The 25,381-nt window shown below is 45.5% G+C and overlaps 1 protein-coding gene across 1 annotated transcript; it reads right to left on the bottom strand.

The window, feature by feature from the left end:
- Position 1: 1 nt before the first annotated feature.
- LOC134039559 (collagen alpha-1(XXV) chain-like) lies at positions 2-25,251 on the bottom strand. The gene is made up of 4 exons (XM_062485485.1): positions 24,552-25,251; positions 24,209-24,278; positions 3,285-3,329; positions 2-106 (listed from the first exon to the last, which is right to left on the bottom strand). The coding sequence occupies exons 1-4, from the start codon at positions 24,834-24,836 to the stop codon at positions 69-71; spliced, it is 438 nt and encodes a 145-aa protein (XP_062341469.1). The 5' UTR covers positions 24,837-25,251; the 3' UTR covers positions 2-68.
- Positions 25,252-25,381: the final 130 nt, after the last annotated feature.

Genomic DNA, 25,381 nt, shown 5'->3' with positions numbered 1-25,381 from the left:
GAATGTTAACCTACCTCCTCCCAGTCCACAATACCATAGACTCAGCACCTGTAACTATTCAGCACCACCTACCACAACACCCTCATGGAGATACTTACAGGAGAACCTACAAGAGAGACAGACAACAGATAGGGAGAAAGACACTTGTGTTAAGATCTGGTCTGGTTGGATCGGGTTTGATCGTATCTGGTCTGGCATGCTCTGGTTTGATCAGATCTGGTTTGATCTTGTCTGGTTTGTTCTGGTTTGATCTGGTCGGGTTTGGTTTAGTCTGGTCTGGTTGCTCTTCTGAGTAATCTCAGAGATGATCTACAGAGGGATGCCGACAGATGTAAACAAAATAACCTGGTAATATGTTCCAAGTCCAACAAAGGCTTCTTATGGGCTCCTTCTATCATCTGCGGCTTACGCTTCAGCAGCTGTTGTCGTAACACAACTACATTTCCACTATGATGCTTTGTTTGTGGCATTGATCATTCAATCAGGAGGCATTAATGGTTTGATTACAGAAAGTTCTAGGCACTCAATCAAGGCGTTGTTGCATGTTCTGTTCATTAATCCTAGTACTACTATAGCTAGAAGAGCCTTCAGAAACAAATGACCAGCAGGAGAGAGTGTTTAGAACATGACCCCTCCAGGAGAGAGAGAGTTTAGAACCTGACCCCTCCAGGAGAGAAAGAGTTTAGAACCTGACCCCTCCAGGAGAGAAAGAGTTTAGAACCTGACCCCTCCAGGAGAGAGAGAGTTTAGAACCTGACCCCTCCAGGAGAGAGAGCGTTTAGAACCTGACCCCTCCAGGAGAGAGAGAGTTTAGAACCTGACCTCTCCAGGAGAGAGAAAGTTTAGAACCTGACCTCTCCAGGAGAGTATAGAACCTGAACGACCCCTCCTGGAGAGGTCGGATTGGATGTAGCATTGAGGGGTTGGATGTAGCAATCCAAGAGGATTGGAGGGGGTGCAAAGTGATGCAAAACTGTTAAACAAACATACTAAAATCCCTCATCTAACCTTTTGGTGGTATCATGGAACTTGTAGCTTACACATGTTTTAGTTATCCTTTTGTTGCAATAGATGAGGCCAGCATTAAGAGGGGAAAAGTTCAAATCTGTCAGTCTCTGTCTGTTTCTCTCTTTGATGCTCTTTCTTTTGCACTAGCAGGGAAGGAAATCTCTCGGTGCAGAAACGAGTACAGTATATTGCGAACATACGCTAGATTTGTTTCTACGCTCAGTGATTACGAGGAAAGGATATCCGCCTGAGCCCTGTCAGCCAGCTGTTCGACTTTCCTCCTACTCGCACAGCACTCTGCTGTGCTTGACGCTGTCCACAGCCCTGACCTCGGTGACACGGCTCACTAGGAAGCCTGCTATCAGGGACACTCCAGCCAGTGGTGATGCTCTTAAGAGATTTTCTAGCGCTAATGGAATGTGACACAGCATGTGGAAGGATCCAGAAGGAAGAGCTACAGCAGCTTAGAGAGACAAACCCTGGCCCATTCTAGCCCAGCCTGGCCCCTGTACAGTGTCAAATCGACCTGCATGTAAACAGATGATGCGTTTCCGAGGAGAGATTTGTAGGGGGGACAAGAGGAGGGGGAACAAATTGAAGAGAGAGATGGATTAGGATGACCTTCCCAGGTCTTCTGTCACAGAAACTGTCAAAGGTAGAATTCCTCCTCCCTTTTTTTTTGTCACAGGGCGAGTGAAGGGAGAAAACCACAAAGAGAAGATATAGAGATAAAGAGTGAGTCAGAGAGAGGGAAAACAAGAAAAAGAAAGAATGACCGAGAGACAGAGATAGAGGGGGGATGTGCCCATATTAAGGGGAAGGGGGACCTGGGTCAAGTCGGGTCAGGATGACTGACACAAACCAGAGGGGGCTGCTTTTAATGTCCACATCTTTTTGGAGTCAGGGAGGGGTACACTGAACCAAACCAGTTCCCCTCCCCCACCACCCCCAACAGGGAAGCCTAAATCCTTCCCACAGACACACTCATCTATTAACATATCATACATTACACAGCAGAATAAAGTCGAGGAGAGTGAAGAGAAAGAAGAGAGGCAAAAAAGAGAATAGAAGGAAAGAGGAAGTGATGAAAAGGGCAATAGTGTGTCAGGGAGGACTTTTGGCTACGGACACAGTGGACGAAACTAATGTTTTTACCCTGACCGGACCACCTGGGAGTTCACTAACTGCACACACAGTTGTGCACACACACACACACACACACACAGTGATTTAGCACCAGCATCAGCCCCCTATACATAAATCAGTGTTCGGCCCTGTAACATTTGGCCCCCAGACACAGCTTAAAGGCTACTGTACAGATGAAAGACCAGGGCTCTCATAAGGCCAGGCTTCTATACTCTGGATATTTAGTATCTCTGGACGGCAAAGACACGACGGGATAGGAGGAGACGATACAGGGGACCTTGGAACATGAGAGTCTTGTTTCTGTGATTGACATGGTGATCACGTTGACCCAAAGAACCTAACGCTTTTGCAATAGCAAAGCTATTATCAAGGAAATTTACTATTTATCAGAGTACGTTCTTAACATTTAAACAGAGGACAAAATGGCCCCTGGGGGTCAGAGAAATGAGAGAGTTTTCTGATAAAGGACTCAACCATTGACTTGAACTCTGGCCACGTGCCGACTTGACTCCCTCTCAGAGTCTGTATTAGTCAACAAATACAGGATGGCTTGAAGAAAAACGTTTTCTAACATTTTTCTATTCTTTCCTAAATATTTCCAACTCCTTTTCCAAACTCTAGAGACTGCTAAGTCCTTTTAAATCCTCTACCGGATGTTAGGAAGACTAACAAATGACCTGCTAGCAGTGCAAAAAAAATAATATTTTTTTTAAAAGTATAAATATGAAAAATTGTAGAGTGTGCAATGAGACTAATAACTGTGCTCTGTGATGCTAAAATAATGGGCTTGAATTATGTGTTTCTGGTGGGCGGGTTTAAACTGTAAACACATTTCACCATAATATTGGAAAAATAAGAACTTAATTGATAAATGCACACAATAAAAATATCTTCTGTTTTTTAATGGCCAACCTGTTTTGTGCATCTTTGACATATGTATGTTGGACAGGGTTACACACTTACACACAAACACACGCACACACACACACACACAAGCAAAAAATATCACACATACCTTGGATGGGAAGTGAAAAGAATAATGAGGGGAGGTCAGCTCGCTAATACACACAAACCCACTTCCACAGAGCCACTGACAAACACTTTAGAAAGAGAGCGATTGGAGCAGTTACCAGGGTCGCCTTTTCTGCCCATCCTTCCTCGTTTTCCTGGGGCGCCTGGATGGAAAGACAGAAAAAGAGAGAAATATTATTATATATAACATAGGTAGGTTATAATCTATTTATCAATGAGGCTCCCATCCTTTATCTTCTGATATCTTAAAATCACAATCATGCAGTTTCTCAAAAGGGTGCTTGATTGGTCACAACCTTGTTCTTCAGACAATGGAATGACATTCTACGAACAGAAATGAGCGGTTTCCCTGACCTTTACAAGATTAAGCAATCCCAGACTAGTCCTAGAAATATGCTCTCTTTAAAGTTTATAATATGATTTAATCCTAAACAGGACTGTCTGACTTTTTATCTGACTGAAAAGCAGCCAGTATAGTTCCTTTCTATTATGAGTTTGGGGGACCAACTTCAATCAGCCCCAACTTCACACTGCTTAGCAGACAGCTGACAGCCAGGGGAGGACCTACTTACGGCTCCAATAGGAACCCTGCATGGGAAGTCGTGTGTTTGGACAGACGATAAGATTTCTCCGCCGCTGAGCGAAAACCCTCGCTATGGCGAGGAGTAGATAGAGGAGGGCAAGCAGGCGAGGGAGGGGGCGAAGGGGAGGGGCACCAGCCGTGTCACTGCGGCCGGCTGGGCTGGGCCAGAGAAGCTGGGGGTCGGAAAGGAAGGATCTAGACCAGGGGCTCTATCGCTATCAGACGCGCGGCGTGAGAAATATGGCCTGTCCGTTTCCCACTGCGGTCAGCCTGCCTTCGCCGTCCAATCCGGAGACATACCCCTGGGGGCGTCCAGACTGAAGATAAGGATTCTGGGAAAAAGGCTATCCCTGACAGCATCCAAGATGCATTCCATTTCCTTTGAGGTGGACACACGCTGATTCTGAAGCTTCTTCAGGTTATGAAGAACATTCAGAGAGATAGATAAGAGAGTGAATGAGTGTGTGCACAAACTTTGAAGACTGAAAGACTGGTAGAGTGTGAACGGTAGTGAGTGAGAAAGAGAGAGAAAGATAGATAACGCTAGATAAAGAGAGAGCGAGAGAGAGAGAAAGAAGAGGATGGTGCTCTGAAGGAGAAGCAAGAATAGAATGGTTCTAAATGCTGGTTATTTATACTGAGACACACACAAGCCAGGTATAGTGGCACATATATCTTTTTAAACCACTTAGGTAGCTGAATAGTTTGTTCGTTTTGACGCGCCTGTCCGAATAATACTCTCATGTATTTTCTATATTGTTATGAGTAGTTAGCAGCAGGCTACTCACGACTCCAACACAGGTGAACGGTACGTGGCAGTTGATTGATTTCCACATTTATTTTCCAGTACAAGTCTTAATCCAAAGGAAAAATTACGTCCAAAACAATCCTAAACATAAAATCCTTGCTTCAATGCTTTTATTTATCAACCGAATGACGGTCAAAAAACATTTTGCTTCCTTCGTTCCCAAAAAAACGTTACTAAAAATGTTCTCATCATAAACAATGCTTATGTGCCGTAACCAATAACCGACACCAATTATTGGTTATTACCAATAATTTTGATTTTAACTATAGGCTACACCAACTATTACCATTAAAATAATGATATACAATGAATTTGGCTCTTGCACCAGGTATCATCAGGTGTGCCTAAGACCCAGCCCAACAGCCAACCCTTAAAATACAACCAAAGTCTGAATAGGATTAAGAGGATCAACAGAGAAGGATTTTTCTCCTGGAAAGGGTATCAATCCTATAATGAAAGCCATTGACTTCTCAATAATCCTACAGGTGGTTCTGGTTAGCTCGTTTTAATTTGTTGCACTGTGAAAAAAAGACGCCTTTGTGCTGAGAGTGTGAAAACAGTAAGAAATGACTGCCTCCGTGTCAAATTCATGCCAGATCAGTTATGCTGATTTTCACATAGCAGAGCTGTTGTTAATAGACACAATGAAGGCCTAGCGTAGACCTCAGATTGCCTATTTTAGGCCTAGTTTAGTACCTTAATTTAACACCTTAATACGTGAATTGAGTCAAATCCACTCAACCACATAGTAAGGTTGAATGGAGAATCGTACTCTGCTAGACCTAAATCTAGTAGGATAGTCCACAGAGATAAAACAGGAGACATCCCTTACATCACTACACTGTGAAAGCTATGTTGTTTTATTTGTGACCAGGATGAGCATCCACACAGTTGAGGGATGGAATGATCATGCATTCTGTGTGGGCACAGTAGAGTACTTGAAAATTTAAATGACATTTTTGAGTACCTCCATTGTGTATTGCCTTGATGTGAACTATTTTCTTCCCCTATAAATATCTCTCATTATCTTTTTACATCTCGTAGCAATCACTCTTTTTAATACCTCGCGTGGTGACTGATTGAATGCTGCTCTGTGGAGCAGATCATCAATGTGTCCACCACAGTCAAACCTGTCTTTCTTTTCCTCCAATTCCTGTTCTCAGCCAACCGCTGCATCTCTAAGTGTTTCTGATGAAACACAGACCTGACACCAAATACAACGTGAAAACTGGGGAAGGAACGTCAGCGCAATTAAGCGGCAACATAAACAGGCCTCCATCTTTCCCATTCCTCCACCGATCCAGTGTGACAAACGCTCTCCTGATTTTCTATGGTGTGGGAATATTAAACTGCACGTGTACTACAATGAATCAGGCGGTGAGGCAAAACTGCTTTTCATCCCTCTACTGTAACTGACAGCTCCAGGTGACAGTCGCTGGGAGTGTTGACACAGGGCCACGGTGTGGGGGAAATGTGATATTGTGTTATGACTAGAGAGAAGTGGTGGAGAGGAGGAGGATGTGACTTATTACACCTCCTTCCTAGAGGACATAGGGAGAGGAGGGAGGGAAGGGGGTTAAGCATGTCAAAAGGTTAAACTGCAGATGAAGTTGTCATTGCATGAACTGGAGAACATTATGACATGGACCTGGGATTTGGAGTGTGTGTGTGCTTCAGAGCGTGTGCGGTGTGGGTAATAGATGTTTGAACTACGTTGTGACCATTTCAATCAGAGGATTATAAAGATGTCGTTATCATTTGATCTCATATATGAAAATATTGTATAACCCTGTTCCAAGGTGTCAAGGTTTTTGCTTAGCTCAAGTCCTAAACCACCCAGTAATCCTCACTTTCCCCAAATCCTACACTGCCCCCCCCCAGGCAATGTGGACTGGATTAATTAAATGTTTGAAGAAAGGTGTACTACCCAAATACTTCCTTTCATAAATGATCTGTGGCTTCTTAATCAGGAACATTTTTCCTGCTGGCTTCACCAGAACAGCCTTTTTCAGTGTGTGTCTGAGTTCTAAAAAAGTTATTTTCACAAAGTAAACATGTTTAACCTTATTCAAGTAACTCGAAGGCTGTAAGGGGATTTTTTTTAAATATCTCCTTCATGACCTGATCGATAGGTATTATAAGCACTTCTTATGGAGCGAGGTACAGTGTTGCTGTCAGTGTTCCTGTCACCCTACTTGTACAAGTAGTCTGTGTAGAACGGTAGCCTCGCCTGGCCGTCTCCCTCCCTCGCTGTGGACCAGATGGTCTCGCAGGAGAAACCAGAACGGCGTCTCGCACTCTTTCATGTCCCCCACTGCGGCGAACGCTACCCTAAACAACGGCTTTGGTTACCGGGGTTAGACCAATCCATTTCACCCGTTTGTTTTTGTTTTCCTTTCCAATTTCCAATTTCCAATGGAGTGACCTAAGAAAGGGAGCCCTCCAATCACATGCTGGCCCCGGCACATCCAGGAAGTCTGTCAGGACGTACTGTATGTTTTGTTGAGTGATGTGAATGATCGTATTAACCGAAGGCACTGTGGCTTTCAAAGCCTTACAGATTGACAAAATACATTGTACACCGTGTGGTTAACAAATAGATAAATGTGAAAGCTGCTGTGCACCACCTGTGTGTGCACATAATATGACTTTTCCTTGACTAGAAGCTAGAAGAAGTATTTGTGCCGGTCTGTTTTTTTTCATACAGCAGGTCAGAGAAGCAGTCTAGATAGTGATCAGAGATGAAATATCTGCAAGGTGGAATTCTGTGTTTCAGAGATTAGCCTGATCAGCAAAACTACACTTAGAACATTTTCTGAAATCCTTAGATTGAACCAGTTTGATAAACATTATAAGAGGGAGGATTGAAGACTATCATCAAAGATGGCCGTCAAACAAGAATGTCAAGGGATATGTGTGTCAGAGAGCACAGCACATTTTCTTCTCAATACAGAGATTCAGTTGATTTGGAAAACTCTATAACACATCCTTTACAATCCTAACATTAAATAACTAGAGAGGGTACAATTTCTGGGGAAATTGTAGGGTGTGCTTGCTTTCGTCGGTTGCACAGGGGTCCGTTTTTGAATGACATTTTTACAACTGATATTTCTGTATATTTTATATAAAAATGCATACTTATTATTTATAAAGATTACATAGATTTAAAAGCTTATTTTTTGCTGCTCATTTACAACTGAAAATACGAGTGAAGTGTAGAATGAAATAGATGTCTTCTCATTTCCCCTGCAAGAGGCAGCCTCATCGTTGAATCAAAACGAATAAATATGGAAGACCGGTCTAAAAATTGACCTAATCTCTATGACTTAAACGTCATTTTAAGTTTTTCCCTTCTCATGATATTTTCAGGCATTTAGCCTACTCATTGCATTCATTCATTAATAAAGAACCCCCTTTGAAGATTATTCTACGACGTTACCCGGCAGTAGAAGATGGAATCGCGATTCAAACAGTACCATCTGCTAACTGAAAATATGCCCCCCAAAACATAAATAAGCTTGACATTTATTTAGTGGAAAATCGCTCATTCATAAAAAGCTCACTGGTAGCGATCATTGTCAGTAACAACGCCAAGTGCGATATAGCCCTGTGTGGAGAAGCTGCCCCGGTAAATTGTACTACTACAGTACAGTACTAGACTACTGCTGTGTTCGTCTTGGTAGCGATTGCGTTGGTTGAATTGGATTTAACGTTCCGTTGTACGGTTTAGGCTGAAATTAATTATTTTCATGAACAGATGGACAACGTTTAGGCTGTGGCAATGAAGTTCAGGTTAGTAGTTAGATAGACTTTTGATTTAAGTAAGGGGAGTGCCGAACATGTTCTGTTGCCGTTTGACTTTCTAAACAGCTGTGTAGATGTTTTTGTAGTGTCTCGCGTAGGCTACAGCGTTGCAGTGAGCTACACTGGTTTGAAACGACAGGTAATGATAATTTCACCCACAAATCGTTTACTTGTAATCTAATGTCATAATAAATCCTACAACGAAAACGTATTTGTGAGGAATGTTTATTTTAACGATTGAAAACAGATGCATCATAGACCACTGTTATGTGTTGCCCGGGCAACAGAGGCTAATGTCATGATGCTAATACTTCAGTGAAATAGTAAACTACTGTTTCCGAAAGTAGATGTACTTCCTTAATAATATCAGCTTATATTGTACATTACACATCACAATTGTGTGTCATATCACAAAGTAAAATTTGTAAATAGTTATCACCCTGGTCTCTTTGCTTGTGGCGTTTCTGCAGCTGCCTTGCAGTAAAGTAGTTAGCTTAGCTATCTCCCAGAAGTTAACGAGCTGCTAAACTAATGTTCTGCTAGAGGTAGTCACGCGAGTTTTCGTGATGTTAGTGACGTAGTGACGTTAGTAACGTCAGTGACTGTGGCTAGCAAATTAGCCACCGTTAGCTTCACTTTTCGCCACAAAAACTTAACCTAAGCCTAAACCATGCAACGGAACGTAAATCCCAATACAAGCAACTCAATCGGTACCAAGACGAAACTTTTGACACCTAGGTTGTCTATGTAGGCCAAATATTGACTGAGTTTTAGGGGGGAAAAAAGAATAATAAAAAGAATAATATATATGTGAGAGAACAAAGGTTGTGCCCTTGCCGAAGGCAAAGCACACCCAATTACTTACTAGTAATAAACATGATTGGGAAAGGGATTGGCGGACTCAATAAAAGAATACCAAAAGTCAAAGTCATGTGAAATGCACAGCCAGGGCATCAGTAGACCTGAGTGGGACAGAATCTACTAGAACCTCCTACTATCAAGCAGGACAGTCCTGAATGACAGACCTACCTGACCTATCTGCTCTGGGTCCACATACACACACACACACACACACTTTGGTGGGAGGAAGTATCAATATCACACTTTGTGCCTGAGGGGGAAAAAGTTGGTTTGAGACATGGTGAACCACCCTTGTTATGAACGAGGACAAAGGGGCGGGTATGTGTGTGTGTGAGTGTATGTGTGTGGGGTCAAATGCTAAGCATATAAGGGATTTCCTCTGTAACTAAGAGCGGATATATGTTTTCCTCATTGGTAATTTTCCTGGACAATAAAATGGGTTCTGTGAGAGTGGAGGTGGGTTCCTGCTTCAGGTTTGGTCTGATGCACCCCAGTGTCTTGACATGGTCTGTGGGAGATCGGGTAGAATCAACCATGACTTGAGAAGTGATTCAAACCACGGTTATCTTCCCTGTAAAAGCCAAAGTGTGCCCACAGGGGGCCAGGGAAGAACGAATCACTGACCAAGGGAGGGTCATTGTCACCAAACCACTTCTACAGCATAATCCCAGGGCATGGATAATCTGCAGTCAGTATACTGAAAGAGTAGTTTACACTGACTGGTGTAACATATGGATTAATATTTTCTAACTTTGTATTATTCATTTCAATTTAGTGTATGTCTGTGTAGTGTGTGTCTATAGATTGGATATTTTTTTGTATCAAGCCTGGTCCAAGACAACAGAACATTTGGTGTAACTCCCTTCAGAATCCAAATTTGCCTGGCAGTGGCTGGACAAAGCAGCACACTGAAACAGTCTAGTATGCCCTCAAGTTTATAACCTAAAGGATCAGACATCTGAGAAAGAAAAATTATGTGTATTTTCACCAAATAATGGTGCTCAAACATAACCTGACTCGCCAGAGGGTTTGTTAAACATCCATCTGGGAAGTCGTGCTTGGAACCTGTTTGAAAAAGGGCAGGCACTTTCAAAAATACTTGGCAGGTGATTGGATAAACCATCTGTCTGTCATCGTCCGTCACAGGCTAACTTCAACCACACCTGAAGCTGCCAGTAGTTCCTCATAGGATGCTGATTGGTCCGAACCACTGTGGTTCGGACACAAACTAATAACTTAGTAAACTTGATTCTCATGTGGTCGTGATCTCGTAAATCCAGCTGTCTTGCAAGGTTAGCTCAAACAAGCATGCACTAGTGAGCTGTGGGAGAAGAAGTAAGACTACTCTCATGGCTGACAGGCCAGAATATTTCTTGTTCTTTACAGCATCAATCTTTACAGCATTACAGCATCATGTAAAGAGAGTGTGCTTTGTTTCCTTATTGATGGGCACTGTCAGCTCCACCACCACGCGCCAGGCCTACGGGTGACATCGACATCAGAAGAACGATGGAAGGCTGCGAGAGAAGAGGGCTCTCTGTGAGGTTTACTCAGAGAGACACTGATACAATGAGAACAGATGGGACCCATTTTCTCCAGTCACACAGGATCAGAACGGTCCGGTACTATTCAGTCGTTTTCTAGAACTTTAGACTGTCTGGATAGCCTCTGGCATGGACAACAGAGAGTTCTACGGAACGTTTGGTTCGCTGGATTGTCAAAACAACGCAGTTGGGGTTCTGGGTCATGCAGAGAGATAGCATGTTACCCCACACACATTGAACAAACACCACCATGATAGTTCGACATAGATCTGTTGACGTTCAAAACTCCATTAATGTAGATGAACGATACCCTGAGTCAAGGTGGTTGGGGACCTCTGTCTTCTTGACCCGATGACTAAGTCGACACTGACGCGCAGATGTTAATGGTGAGTCTTTCCACACCATATCTATCATCTTTGGAGAAGATCGGCAAACGCGAACCAGACCTCTACGATTGATGAATGCACACGTGTGTGCATACGGACGTACGTACAGAACACGGAGACAGGGTCAGCGAAGACAGGTCCTAATAACGCGTGTCGTGTTGAAGGATGGGCATAGCGCTTTAGGTAGGAGGTAGGCAGGCAGCGGCAGTCACTCATCTGTGAGAGATTCTGTTGAAAAGCAAAGACTGAGAAGACACCTGGGCAGACACAAAGTGCAAGGGGTTCGGAGTTCCCAATCCTCTCCGCTTGCCCAAACCTGAGTGCCAGAAAGAGTAATCCCCTTATGACCACTGGGTGTGTTTATCGGTCTCATTTGACCTTTCACCCCTCACGCCAGCAAGAGTGAAACCTCCCATCTGACCCACTCGACAGAAGATCGCACCCTGCCCTCCGTCAAGGACAATGGTCCACTGAAGTCTCTAGCGTCCATCAAAACAATGTCATTGGTTCCGTGTGGGTTTTGCCAGTGTAGACGGGACAGTTTCCTGAATTTTCTGTGGGAAACCAATACGGTGATACGCTGTATACAAGTGAGAGACACTTGGCAGATTATCAGCTCAAACAAACCGCTAAACGACATTTGGTCTGGTCTCAATTTAATTCAAATGCGGGACACAAAGTGATTTGGCCTTGTTCTTATTTGCGCAAAGGTTTTTGAAGTCGTTTAATGAATGAAACCTGTTGGGGAGAGTACTCTGTGTGGTTGGTCCAGGCAGAATTAAAGGAAGCAGAAAGGAAAGAGGGAAAAAGAAAGAGACCGAAAGAGAGAAATATAGAGAGGCAGGGAGAGAAACATGGGCCCAACCACTTCCTGGGTCCTGGGTCTTGTTAGGGTGTTACTGGGTGGCATCGGGCCAATCCTAGGGCTGGGTCCTTGCTGATCTGAAGCACGTGTGTGTGAACGTTTGCGTGTTTCATTCAAAACTATTGTAAAATAGTGGAGAAACACATGAGACGTGAAAACAAGCTATGATCAACAACTTAGTAGATTACTGATCTCGATGCCATCTTGGTGCTCTCTGGTTTATCTCTGTAGGGCCCTACTGCCCTCTTGCCCCCCTATGCACACACATACACGCACACACATACACACGTTTAACACTTTATTGCCCCTACCAGACTTTCCCAATTATGTTGTATGTCTCTCATCAACTCCAGCTCTCCTGGTGAATGTTCCTGCTAGACCTCATATATTCTTCTCTATATTGTCTGTCAAACTATGTTTCCACTTGACTGCTCTATGTCAGCTCTACCTTGTCTGACCTCCCACCTCTCTTTCTGTTCTCGCCTCTCCCCGTCTTTTTATACGACTCATACAGCCAATTACTCTGTCTCCACTGAGCATTTCACAACAATGAGTGTCCTTTTTGACAATGTTTGCTTGGTACCAAAAAGCAATGGTGTTTTGTCAGAAGAGGCTGTTAGCCAGTGGCATCCTGTTTCTATTTTGGCATGGTCGTGTTTCGACACATATCAGGGGGACACCAAAAGCCCTTTGCGAACGCCGCCATCGTGGCACAGCGGCGAGGCTCACTCGAGGCGTGATTAACGGCGCTCGGTTGACGGCCGTGTCAAAACACATCAGTCGGGCGGGGGGATTGAGAGCGCTGATCTCGTTGTGTGCTGCATGCTGACATGTTTATGGGTTTACATGAGCCTACTGGCATGCTAACGCCACAAAGTTACAGCTTGTTTAGCTGCTGTTTACAGAGATTGACTCGCAGCTGCTTAGCTTGGGTGATCCTCAAAGAGTTTTACACATTTGTGATAGATGTGGTTTGATTCTTGCGGTGGAACAGGTCAGAAAGACGGGTCGTAAATCAGCCCGCACTAATGCAGACAAACAGTCTACATGTGTTGCATCTCAGTGTCTGCTGATATACGTCAGACACTGGTTATCCCACACTCTGGTTATCCCACACTCTGGTTATCCCACACTCTGGTTATCCCACACTCACTCACACACACACACCCTCTTACTCCTACACAAGCACACAAATTCCCAGGAGGAGTGTGTGTGGGGTGTCCTGGAGAGGTGAAGGCTGGAGACAGCGAGGATCGGGTCGCAGAGGCGTGTCGTGTTGACGGGGTCAATGAAAGGTTGTGACCAAAATGGTCATGTTCGGTGACTCCACGACAATTGGCTTTGATCCGACAGATTCACCTGGCAGTCTGACGCTTGGGGGTCCCTGTGCACGCATGCACGCACGCACACACTCACAAACACACACGGAGGTGAGGAGAAACATGCGTGACCCAGATAAAACTCAATCCCAAACCACGCGTCCTCTCGCTAAGGGTCCAGGGTCAAGTTCACGGCAATTTGACAACGTCGGCTGTCACCCTTGACACGACACCCACCCACACACACACCATGTACACTTACTCCCTCGGTGAGGGTAATTCCTCAGTGAGTGTTCGACCTCGGATCCTGTGTCCCCTCTTCCTCAAACTCCTGACACTTACGGATACTATCTTCCGATATGTGCGAGTGCGACCCACCAGCAACCAGTGCAAAACACAAACAATGAAGCCTAGATTAGAACAATCTGTTTGTGCCGGAGACCTCTGTTTTGTCCCACAAGGCTGACAATGTTCAAACTGAATGAGGGAGAGAGGGTTAGAGCTAAGGGAAGTGCAGGCCACATATGGGCTTGGTTAGCTGTTGGGTTAGCTCACTACCTCTCCAACTCTCTTGCTCTTGCCTGGTAGGAACAGCATGGTTGGTGTTAGTGTTTACTCTGCTTCAGTTCTCCTGAGAACACGCTTGAAGCTTCTTCTGAGGTCGCTGCGGCTGTGAGGCCCGTACATGCCATACAGACAGATTAGAGTAGGTTCTCGACCGCTCGCTCTCTCTACCTCCTCTCTTTCGCTTTCAAACTCTTTCTTCTCGTCTCCTCCTGTCACGTCTGCAGGGTGAGAGAAATTGAAAAGTGTGCCGCAAAAGAACTTTGAGGCTTTGAGAGTGAGGTGGCGGGTGAAGGTATGGTGAGGAGAGTGAGACAGGCGGTGGACCGGCATATCGGCAAACAGACATACAGACAGGCAGGGACAGTCACAGACAGGCGAGCAGGCAGGCAGCCAAACAGGCACAATGTAACGCACAACCTAATTGAATCCAGCGAAGACATGAATCCACTAATAAAATGTTGCAGAACAGGATATGAAATCCAAATCCACATTCAAATGGATCGTCGGTTTTGACAGAGGGCAAATTATGTCTTTGGCTTCCAGTGGAATCACAATTATTAGCGGGTCAGCATTTTGTGATGCTGTATGTACTTTGCCAGTGTTTTGGCGACCTACTTTGAGACCACCATCAAGATGACTAAGTGTTGCGGTGGAGCGCTACCACCACAACCTCCAGCAGCGAGACAAATAAACACCAGCATGCAGAGCAATAACAACAGTCAGGACACACACAAACACTCACACAAACACAGAAAAATACTCAGACAGAGACACACACAGCCACCCCCCTCCCCCCCGCAAACAGCAACTTTTACACCAACAGACCCTAACAATGGCAACACACCATCCGCCTCAGCTCCCCCCTCCCCCTAGGCCATTACAATCCTATCAGACAAGGAGGAAACGCTTGGTCTAACCTCCCCCCTCCACCCGTTAGCCTATTTTAGCGCTCAGGCACCACTCCTCTAATCGGCTGGGCCGCATCTGCAGCGCTTTAATGCGCGACAATGCTCTGCAGCTGTATGCACGGTGGAGGGAGGTAATGACGCCGCATCGTCTAATCTCCCTCTGTTTGCTTTGTGTTTAGGAGCTGTGAATATAAACACTCGTTAATCATGCGTTCGGGGTGTGTGAGGGGAGTGCGGGCATAAAAGGGGAGCTCTGCATTTCATCACCCAACTCTACATTTACGCTGCACGTGCGAGCGCCTGGATAGGATTTCTGTTAGTCGCTGCTATCGTACTCCTAATTATTTTGACAGACGTTTTTCTTTTCGCCCAACGTCTTTCGGCCTCCGTTTATCTTGCGCTCTCAACTTTTTCATATTTAAAAGCACTCAAGACAGAAACGTAGTGCATGCATTTTTTTACAGACAATCCTTTGAATCAGAATACCGGGGTGAATTAGAGGGAAATTAGACGGGAACAAATGCCCCTAGGTACGTTTATGGTGTATTGCTTTGATCACATGCTCTTTAGCCTTTCTCCAGCAGAGCTATAGAAATGGCCAGCCATGACTCCTTAGCTGTGGCTAATTTCATTGGCCCGTGCAAGGGTCCAAACACACACCCCTGAGGCACTCCACAATCCAATAAAGCGCTTCATGATATTTTAACCACAAACATTAGGCCAATCAAAAGCAGGTGTTGCTTTGCTGACCGCTCCATCTCCAGTTATTCTTAACATTATGATGCCAGAGGCTGTGTGTGTGTGTGCGCGCACATGTGTGTGTCCCTCAAAACCTGAAAACCTTCATATTAAAAGTGAAAACCACCATACAGTACCCAGAGTGGAAAGTTTTACATTTGAGTTCGGAGGTCAAGAATTATTATGCTTAAAGAAAAAAAGCCTATTCATTTTTTTATTGCAGCATTGCTACAATAAATACACTTTTGGTGGATTCCAAGAAGTTATTGTAGAGAAAACACACCCATGCCCTGTAATGACACATTTGACTGCGCCATGGTAACCGCCTCCGGTGACGGCGGTGAACGTGAGCAGACGAGACGTCTGTCCGGGGCGCGGGGAACATTCCAGACATTCTGCCGAGGCCGACGACGCAGTCCCTCCGATCAGCTCCACCTCTCCCCACCCCCCTGCGTCCCGACCTGAAGCCGTCCCTGGGAATAATGAAGGAGGGATCTGGGATAACAAGCCCTGTCCTGTCCTGCCCTCCATCCTCACCCCACAACCCAGGAGGGTGTTCCTGGTCCTCCAGTCTGCTGAATGCTGGAGACACCTGAGAGATGCAGCGGGGACCATCATCATAAAGGGATTATCGGCCATAACCATCTGTAGTAAACACAACCATCTCCAGCTAGCACAACCATTTCTAGTTAACATAACCATCTCCAGCTCACATTATATAATTGGAATCAGATCCCTATTTGAGATAGCGAGGTTGGTAGATGGGGAATGGATAGGCTGTGTGAAGACTGTACACAGTCATGACTGTCATAGTCACACATAGTCACACAGCCTGCATACAGTCATGAGCCTGTATGCAGGCTCTTTAGTATACTGGCCCTCACACACACACACACACACAAACACACATCTGTGACTCCGCTCTAAAGGGGTGAGAATTCCAACGACAACATACGGTCTATCACAGAGTTCCTGGTCTAACTGTCGCCCCTCTCCTGTCACCACCTGTTCCTTTGAGTGTCAGAGGCTATCTAGGGCTTAACACAGCACGCAAGAACGTCTACTATAACCTACTACACACAGCTGGCTCACACACACACACACACACACACACACATACAGTACATCCGTGACTCAACTCCAGAGGGGTGATAATCCTAACTATTTCACACGCATGTGCAAACACACACACACACACACACCGTCTATGCCATGACTCTACTCCATGGAGGTGAAAATTCAGTGTAAATCCCACTTTGCCATGCACACACATTCATGCACTCACACATTGTCACACATAGGCACATCGTCAATGAGTCTAGTAATGAGTCTAGCAGGGTGACCATTTTACCACGGTGACGCCAGGTCAGGAATTTCCTCATAAGTCATACTGCCGACCCCAGACCCTTAAGTAATATGACAGTGGGGAAGTCACAAAACCCAACCATGAATAAATATGGTGTCTCCAAACTGACAGGGGTAGGGTGATATTGTATATGAAAATCCGAATCTATTAAGTTATTTTATTAGCCTGTTAAAAGACATCAGACCACACACACAATCTCTGTACTCAGTACTAAGACTCGACCTCTTCTCCCTCTGAGGGCTAGATTATTATGGGCTGCTTTATGAGGTTGCCTGGGTGACAAAGACAGGGAGGTGTTATTCCCATGACCAAGGGGGGAAGTTAACAAAGGTTGCAGGTCACGCACACACAGGAAGGATCCGGTTTTACACTTAGTTCACTGGATGGGTTTACGGCATCCAGAGTTTCTAATGGAAGATCCGTTTTAGGGTGTCCCAGCCACCTGTTTGGTAGAACCAGATGGAGCTGCACATTAGTACTGCTTCCTTTTCCTTGGGCTTAAAATGGACAATCTGTAAAACCATTTATTGTTCCAAAGACATCAACGATAGTTTCGAGTGGCAATGCCGTAGTGATCAAGAAGGTCGTAGACAATGGCTACTGTGAAGACTGACAGTCCGGTTCGAGTGCTTAAGGTTGGACACACACGTCAGACAGCGACAAAATCGTCTGAGGTGAAGAGCGTGGTGGCAGAAGTAGTTCCTGTCCAGCTAAAAGGTCAGTGCGTAGACTGGATCCTTTGCTGGGGCGTTTCGACACGGTCCTGACTTATTCAGCCCATAAAGCCAATGACCAGGCGCCATGCTGGGATGATGAGAAACACAGCCTAAGATCCCACCAGGCGTCAGGTAGCGCCCAGAAACATTTTTAAAGGGCTGAAACTACAAGTGTAATCTGTGTGAAGGTATTGTGCACATTTTCATCACAACTATTTGAGGATTTGGTCAAAATCCATTTACCGCGCCCTACACGGCAAATGTAATGCTGACGTGGTTTGGTGGCTGATGGAGAAAAAAAAAACAATGACGGGGACGTAGAAGAGCATGTAGAATCCCATCACAGCTGTGCTTCTAGTTCAGACGCTATTTATTCACAGCGACGAGGACATGTGGATGTGTCGGACCCACTTGCGCATGACAGAGGCGAAATCTGTTGAGAGTTGGGTCCCATTCTTGAGCACTCTACACAGCTGCGCTGCTGTTGATTCACTTGATTCTGTCAACTCCAACTCGCCAACAACACTGTCCCAAGGAGCTGCATGTAAAAAGGTTTGACGGAAAACCTGCTTCAACGAGTCGAGGGGGTTGGGAAGGGAGGGGGAGGAGAGAGGGTGAGAGGGTGAAAAACTCAATTTGAAGTTGAAGGATCAACAGGGGCAAAGAATCAACAGACAAATCACATCAGCTCATCCGTACCAGGCGAGGGAGGGATGGACATGTGTGCTTCCTGTGTGGATTGAGTGTGTGTATGTGCAGACAGAGAGTGTGCGTGTGTGTACCGTGCCTCGCTCAGGTTGGCAGCTCCATCAGCGAGGTCATTATGTAACACACGCACACCTAGCCTAGCTCCGCGTAGAGAAGATGACTAGAGAGTAAACACTGGAGACACGACGTCTCAGTCAAGCGTTTAGAGTCAACACCACCAGCAAACCCTTGATGAGCAACAGTGGGTGTTTGAGGAGGGTGTGCACAACATGCTGGTGCATATCTCCGTGTGTCTGTGTGTTTGCGCGTGTGTGATAGAAAAGCAAGTAAATATGTGCGCAAGCGAGCGAAGAGGCCCTTCAATGGAGTTAGGGAGCGGGAAGAAGGGGGATTACTGCCCAACCACTGTATCTCCCAATCACAGCCGACAACAGTAGGGCTCATTAGCAGATTGTCATCAAGGAACAAGCGCTGCACGCAAAGCAGGCTCAACAGTCCATACTGTCTGATTCACTTCTAGGCTGTGCCAGAATTGACAGAAACAACAAACAAGCTGGATATCAGTGGGACTGCTTCTTCTTTCCAGCTGAACAAATGTTACGTTCATTTAATAGGCTAGGTCCAGAAACTGGGTGAAGTTTCCCAACATTATGAGCGTTTGTAACATGTGACATGATAGTATTATACATGTCATGATTTGATGGTGTGCAGCCATGTAGGCTACTTCTGTTGTGACAAGGAAGTTCAGATCAGCTTGCCCTTTTCCAGAACATTCCCTGCAGAACATTTACAGTTCAACCAATACATGGACCTAATACCACAGTCAAAGATCCACTTCCCCCTAGTCCTCAGGGGACACACACGACCTTGATATGGAAGTATGTGAGAAAGCACACACACACACACAGGCATGCACACACACACAGGGTGAAAGCAGTCCTGGCTTCTCTGGCTCACTGGAGTTACTGGAGAGATCAGCTATTAAGATTGGCTCTGGCTGTGAAAACAGGGTCAGGTCAGCTACCTTCTTTCTGTCTCTCTCACACACACACATACACACACATACACACACACACAATCACATGCCGGCACGCATGCACACACACACATCTACAATACCAAACCCAACCTAAACTGGGTCGATGTGGGTCAAATGCCAGTTAACCTATTTTCCTCCTCAAATACTTTAAATACTTCCCTGTCTGGAGAACCAGAATGTAGCCAGAACCAGTACCAAATCAAGCCTGACCTACGAAGACGTCTAGCAATTGTTACCACACTCCAAACACCTAGTTTTACAACATCAGATCTCTACAGGGTGTGTGTGTGGGGGGTGTAAGGAGGCTGATTTGGAGCTGGGCGTTGGGATTAGGGAGAGAACAAGATACCCTAGCCTGAAAACGAGACTCCCTTTAAGACAAACGGGGCGTGGAAGATCCAACTAAGTCCCAGTCTGTCGTCAGTCGGTGAATAGCTGTCAAGGGGTTATGCAACACTTAAAAGAAAGGTGAGGGAGCTGAGGGTGTGAGCGTTCGTTAAGGGCTCTTGTTTGATGCGTTCAACGTATTCAAATGCACGCCCTCACACACACACATGCCCATAGATCAGAGAACACAGAGATACCATCCCCAAATGACCCTAAGACTCGGTCTGGGTGATATTTTTGTTGGGCGGGACATGTGGCATGAGGAGTGTCTGTGTTGACGGCCGAGAACAAGAACAGATTATTTTCAAAAGGGGAGAGCCGTCGTAGACATAATAGAGAGATGCAGCACGCAAGCGCGGACACACAGGCAGAACACAAATACACACACCGCTTAAGGCCAAAAACACCCTCTTCTACATGAGGTCCCGTTCAAGAAAGTCAGAGTTGTTTCAGTCAAACGGTAGAAACATCCACGCATCAGCGGCAATCGAGGGTGGTGCATTATGAGAAGCCCTCCCTCCCTCTCACTCTCTCTCTCTCTCTCTCTCTCTCTCACTCTCTCTCTCTCTCTCTCTCTCTCATTCTCTCCCTCTCTATCTCTCACTTTCACCATCTTCCACTCCAATCACCTCAGATTCTGGGTAATTAAACTCAACATGCCATAATGGTTTCCATACCCCCGCTTCCATCTCGGGAGTTAAGAGGCCTCACGTTTATTCACTGGAATTGTGAAATGCCGACAGGAGAGAGGGGTGGGAGGGGAAGAGTGAGAGGCGGGGATATGAGAAGAGGAGATGCGAGGTGTGGCAAAGAACTCCAAGGTGTGCAGAGGAGAGGCAAGTAACGGAGGGTAGAGTATAGTGGAAGGAGAAGCGATGAGGAGAGGGAGAGGACAGAGAAGAGACAAAGGAGAGGAGAGGGAGGAGAGAAAGGAGGGGAGATGAGAGGAGAAAGAGGAAGGGAGATGAGAGGAGAAAGAGGAAGGGAGATGAGAGGAGAGGAGCGAGAGGAGGGGAGATGAGAGGAGAGAGAAGAGGAGAAGAGAGAGAGAGGAGCGAGAGGAGGGGAGATGAGAGGAGAGGAGAGAGAGAGGAGAGAGAGAGAGAGAGAGAGAGAGAGAGAGAGAGAGAGAGAGAGAGAGAGAGAGAGAGAGAGAGAGAGAGAGAGAGAGAGAGAGAGAGAGAGAGAGAGAGGAGAGAGAGAGAGAGAGAGAGAGAGAGAGAGAGAGAGAGAGAGAGAGAGAGAGAGAGAGAGAGAGAGAGAAGAGAGAGAGAGAGAGGAGCGAGAGGAGGGGAGAGACTTTTTCACAGCAAAGCTGAACACCAGCCAACATGCCCTCCCACAGACCCAAGGACAGATGCTTCCAATAAATGGCATTTCAGGACGAAACTTTCATTGTTGCTTTTTAGCTCATATGTTGGACCAAGTACGTACAGACTGGTAATTTAAATAAACATTTGGACCCCTGTCTCTAATCTCAACCACAAAGTTCAGCACAAAATGCAGACGTACTGTAGATTTGCCTAAACCTGTAGTTGTATTCAATGAGACTCAAAATACCAAAGTTGATCTTTCTGTCTCTAAAAGAAGATTGTACAGTTCCTCTATCATTTTGCATCACTTTCTCCCCCTCCCTGCTATCTATGTTGTCATTCCTTCTACAATACTTTTTTCATAGGATTTACATTTACATTTACATTTAGTCATTTAGCAGACGCTCTTATCCAGAGCGACTTACAGTAAGTACAGGGACATTCTCCCCGAGGCAAGTAGGGTGAAGTGCCTTGCCCAAGGACACAACGTCATTTTGCACGGCCTGGAATCGAACCAACAACCTTCTGATTAATAGCCCGACTCCCTAACCGCTCAGCCATCTGACCCCCAACGAGCTGCACTCTTTTGGGTCAAATGCATGCGGTGTTAACACACACACACACACACACACAACTCTCCAGCTTGTCTGCTTCGGCCATCTCTACAGCTCACAGGATGTGCACCACTAAACACTTTAACATCCGTCCCATGAAGCCTTGAGGCAGGTCCCACAGCTTCCATGCTGCCAAACGTCTCTCTGTCTCTCTCCACCTTCACCTTCTCTCTCTTTCAGATTCTCTCTCTCCCTCCCCTCCCCTTCCCTCTACCTCCAGAAGGTAATATCAAGCTCCAGCTATGAAATACAAGAGGCCCGAGAGAGCATGTTGCGCGATATGGAATGGGTTTCTAGTCATTTCAGGGCCTGTGCGGCTGCGGGCTTTGAAGAGCCAAACACAGCCAGATGAAGGATACCTGACCTCTGGTCTAGACATGATATGTACGATTGGAGCATGCCAGAGGTGTTTATAATACCCTGACTGTGGTCCACTTTGTGTGCATTGCTCATACAGTGTTCACTGTTCACACGTGAGCTAATGTTCAGTGATTTAGACAGCGATTCTCCAGCAGCCGTATCATGATAGATTCATGTATTTTCAACGTAAACATGGCGGAGCCAGAAAAAAGACCGGATTCTGGAAAGTTCAACAGTTACAGAAGTGATATATTGTGACACATTGGCTTAAGCATTAAGTACACTAAAACATGATGTTTTCTTTAGGCTAGAAACTGGAAACTACCCTTCAATATACTTAAGGGGTCAGCCTGCTGCCAGTGAGTACCGATGGAGCATTAAACTCCATTACTCAACACTACACGACACAGACCCAAAACCCAGAGTGGTTCATCTATTTACTTTGCCACAGAAGGCTGTTGGTGCACCAAAAAAGCAAGCATCGGAGGAGGCCTGTCCGGTCACACCCCCCTGGAGCACTCTGCTCCATTGAAACCCTCCTTATGTCTCTTTGACTAAGCACAATGGAGATGCTTGAGCTGAGACAAGCTAAGTCCCAGGGCTCCTTGGGGGTGAATGGCTTCATAAATCCCAAGGTGGAGACCAGAGAGATTGGCCCGGGGACCACCTGCATCGCTGGGAGACACTGGCGCATGAGGAGCAGAGGCTGCGTTACAAAGCTTCCGTCCCACAAACAGCTTAAAGGGATATCGCCAGCCATAGAAGTTATTTCGCTGGAGGAAACCAATGTGATTTTGGTTGTTTGAGTCAACAATCCCTTTACGTAGGAATGTAGTGTATGTGGTGATGCAGGGCAAGAGCCCTCTTAAGAAACAGCTGTCATTAACAACTAAATTGCAGGGCCTTTGAGTGTGTGCCGCAGGGGCATATTAACAAGCTTTGTTATCGTTATTAGATTATGTTCCGGTCTCTTCTATCATGTTTTTAGGTTTGGAGGCTCATATGGACTGAGTCTAACTGGACACTCCTGAATTTCCCAAGGCAATTCACCAATCCATGTTCCAGAACTTTTAGATTGCTCACAAGAACCCTGAAAAGGTTCAAGAACTTCTCTGGTTCAGCTCCATCTTCTAGCTCAGGAACCCCAGGAAATAAAACCATCATCTCCGACGATCAGCAACCGTGACCATGAATTTATTCACCACCCCCCAACCACCAGCAGCGTGAAAGGTGGAAGACCAGATGCGCTCAAGAAGAAGTGAGGTAGCACGGGACCAAAACACAGAGGTGAGCTGTGTCACTGTGGGCTCATGCGTAGTGCATGGCTAAATGCCTGATAGCACCCAAGTGCACGTCCAGGCAGTAACTCTGCCTCCCACAGCTTATCTCTGACATAAAATACCAAATGGCGTTAAAACAAGAGTGAAAACATGAGAGCGTATCGGAAAGTGTACCAATTCAGACATGGTTAAGCACACGTCTATGTGCTCCGTTTTCGTTCAGAAGGAGGTTGTAAATCTGAATGTTCTACGTTTGAGGTTGCACAATAAATCCATTCTGTCAAGCAGCAATCTCCATGGATGTGAGAGACCACATTTTGGAGTCTTTATAACTTCCACATGTGGGATATGAGAGAGGCATTTTTTCTTTCTTTCTTTTTTTGCTGCATCAACTGTATAAACAGCGTTGTGCCTCTGGGCCAGACTGGACCTCGGTGTCACTCAGTCCAGGTTGCTATTGTTCTGCTAGTCTCCACACACAAACACACAAGCTCTGATAAATGGGCTACTCGAACACTTATCATGCACAGCAGGGACGGATCAAGACATTTTCACCTGGAGTGGCAGGAGGCAGTTGTAGGGTGGCATGAAGGCATGGAGGAACAGTCTGACCCGGCGCCACCATAAATTATAATCATATTGTAGTTTAAATAATGCTAATAATAATACAACTAACATTATTGAATAACATGTACTATAATATTGCTTTTTTGCAGCTTCCACACCTTGGTTCCACCAGTGACGCACATTATTCATCTGGTGCATTCTATTCTGTATATTATATAAACACTTTAACATTCTATCAGCATCCATGACGGTGGTGGGAGCCATCAGCCGGAGTAGAGGAGAGATTTACCTGGGGGACAGGTGCACTCTGGAACAACTTCCCTGGCCAGGCGAAGTTTGGGAAGCAGTAGATTCAGCCTCTGGCAGAGGATAAAGGTGGGAAAGGCTTCAATGTGCGATGTAGATGATTAAATGGTATGTTGTTATCAATTGTATCATTAAAGATGTATTACGAATCAGCTGACAAGAGAAGAGCAACACAAACCATCTCCAAACGAATTATTTATCTGCGTGAAGCACTTTCTGTTCCACATTGGTGTGAAAATCGTGCTCCTCAATACTTTATATCACTGTGCTTGTATTAAGAAGACATGCATGTGGCCCAGAGCATTTAGACATGAAAAAAACATTACCTCTTGCACAAGCTTTTCAATCATAACTTGAAGATGAGGTACAGTCCCGTTCTCATCCAGCACAGTTGAGTCGGGATGCTGCGGATACGTTTTCTCAGTTTCCAGCTTGCGCACTCTGTATTCCAGGTGAGACGTTTTGAAGTTAACCAGTAAACAAAATACCACGGAACATAACCACAACACAATAAACAACACCGTGGGCAAACTGCCCTTACAGTGTTTAGTTTTAAATTTATCTGTGTTAGACTTCGTCGTTTTTTCCTCTGAGTTTGATGGACTTCCCATTTTGAAGACGGCAAAATGGTTTAAACACTTTTAATATTATTTATGTTGCTGCTTTCCCGCGGTTAGAGGTGCTGATGTCAGATACCGACTTTGTTAAAGTAGTCGAGTCATCAGTAGAATGACCGTTTCATAGCCGAGCATCTTCGAAATACATCCACAAGCTGGCTTGCAACAGCTGCGCGACTGTGGTGATTGGTTACGCGCAGTCAGGACCGTCCAGCCAGTCCCACATAGGATGGAGATAATATACACTTCCAAAGAGAAAGTATCCTCCCCAGTTAATTTACGGTGCAAGAGTAATATACTTAACGTTAAATCAAGCACCGCTTTCCCTTCTTGTAAACGTGACTGATATTCTAAGCGTTGGACTTACGGAGAGAAAATAATTTTGGCCTTCGCATACTTCCATACGAAGTACATTAACACATTATCACTGTCAAGCCAATGATTCGCCAATCGATCACTAAGACATGGATAGGTCAATCTCTATGCCCTGAAATCTTTGTCTGAATCTAGTCAGTTTGGGTCAATATTGCCATCACCTG

This window comes from Osmerus eperlanus, chromosome 19, assembly GCF_963692335.1.
Source record: "Osmerus eperlanus chromosome 19, fOsmEpe2.1, whole genome shotgun sequence".
Classification (NCBI taxonomy): domain Eukaryota; kingdom Metazoa; phylum Chordata; class Actinopteri; order Osmeriformes; family Osmeridae; genus Osmerus; species Osmerus eperlanus.
Note: the sequence above shows the minus strand (reverse complement) of the source record. Positions and strands in the feature narration are given on the sequence as shown.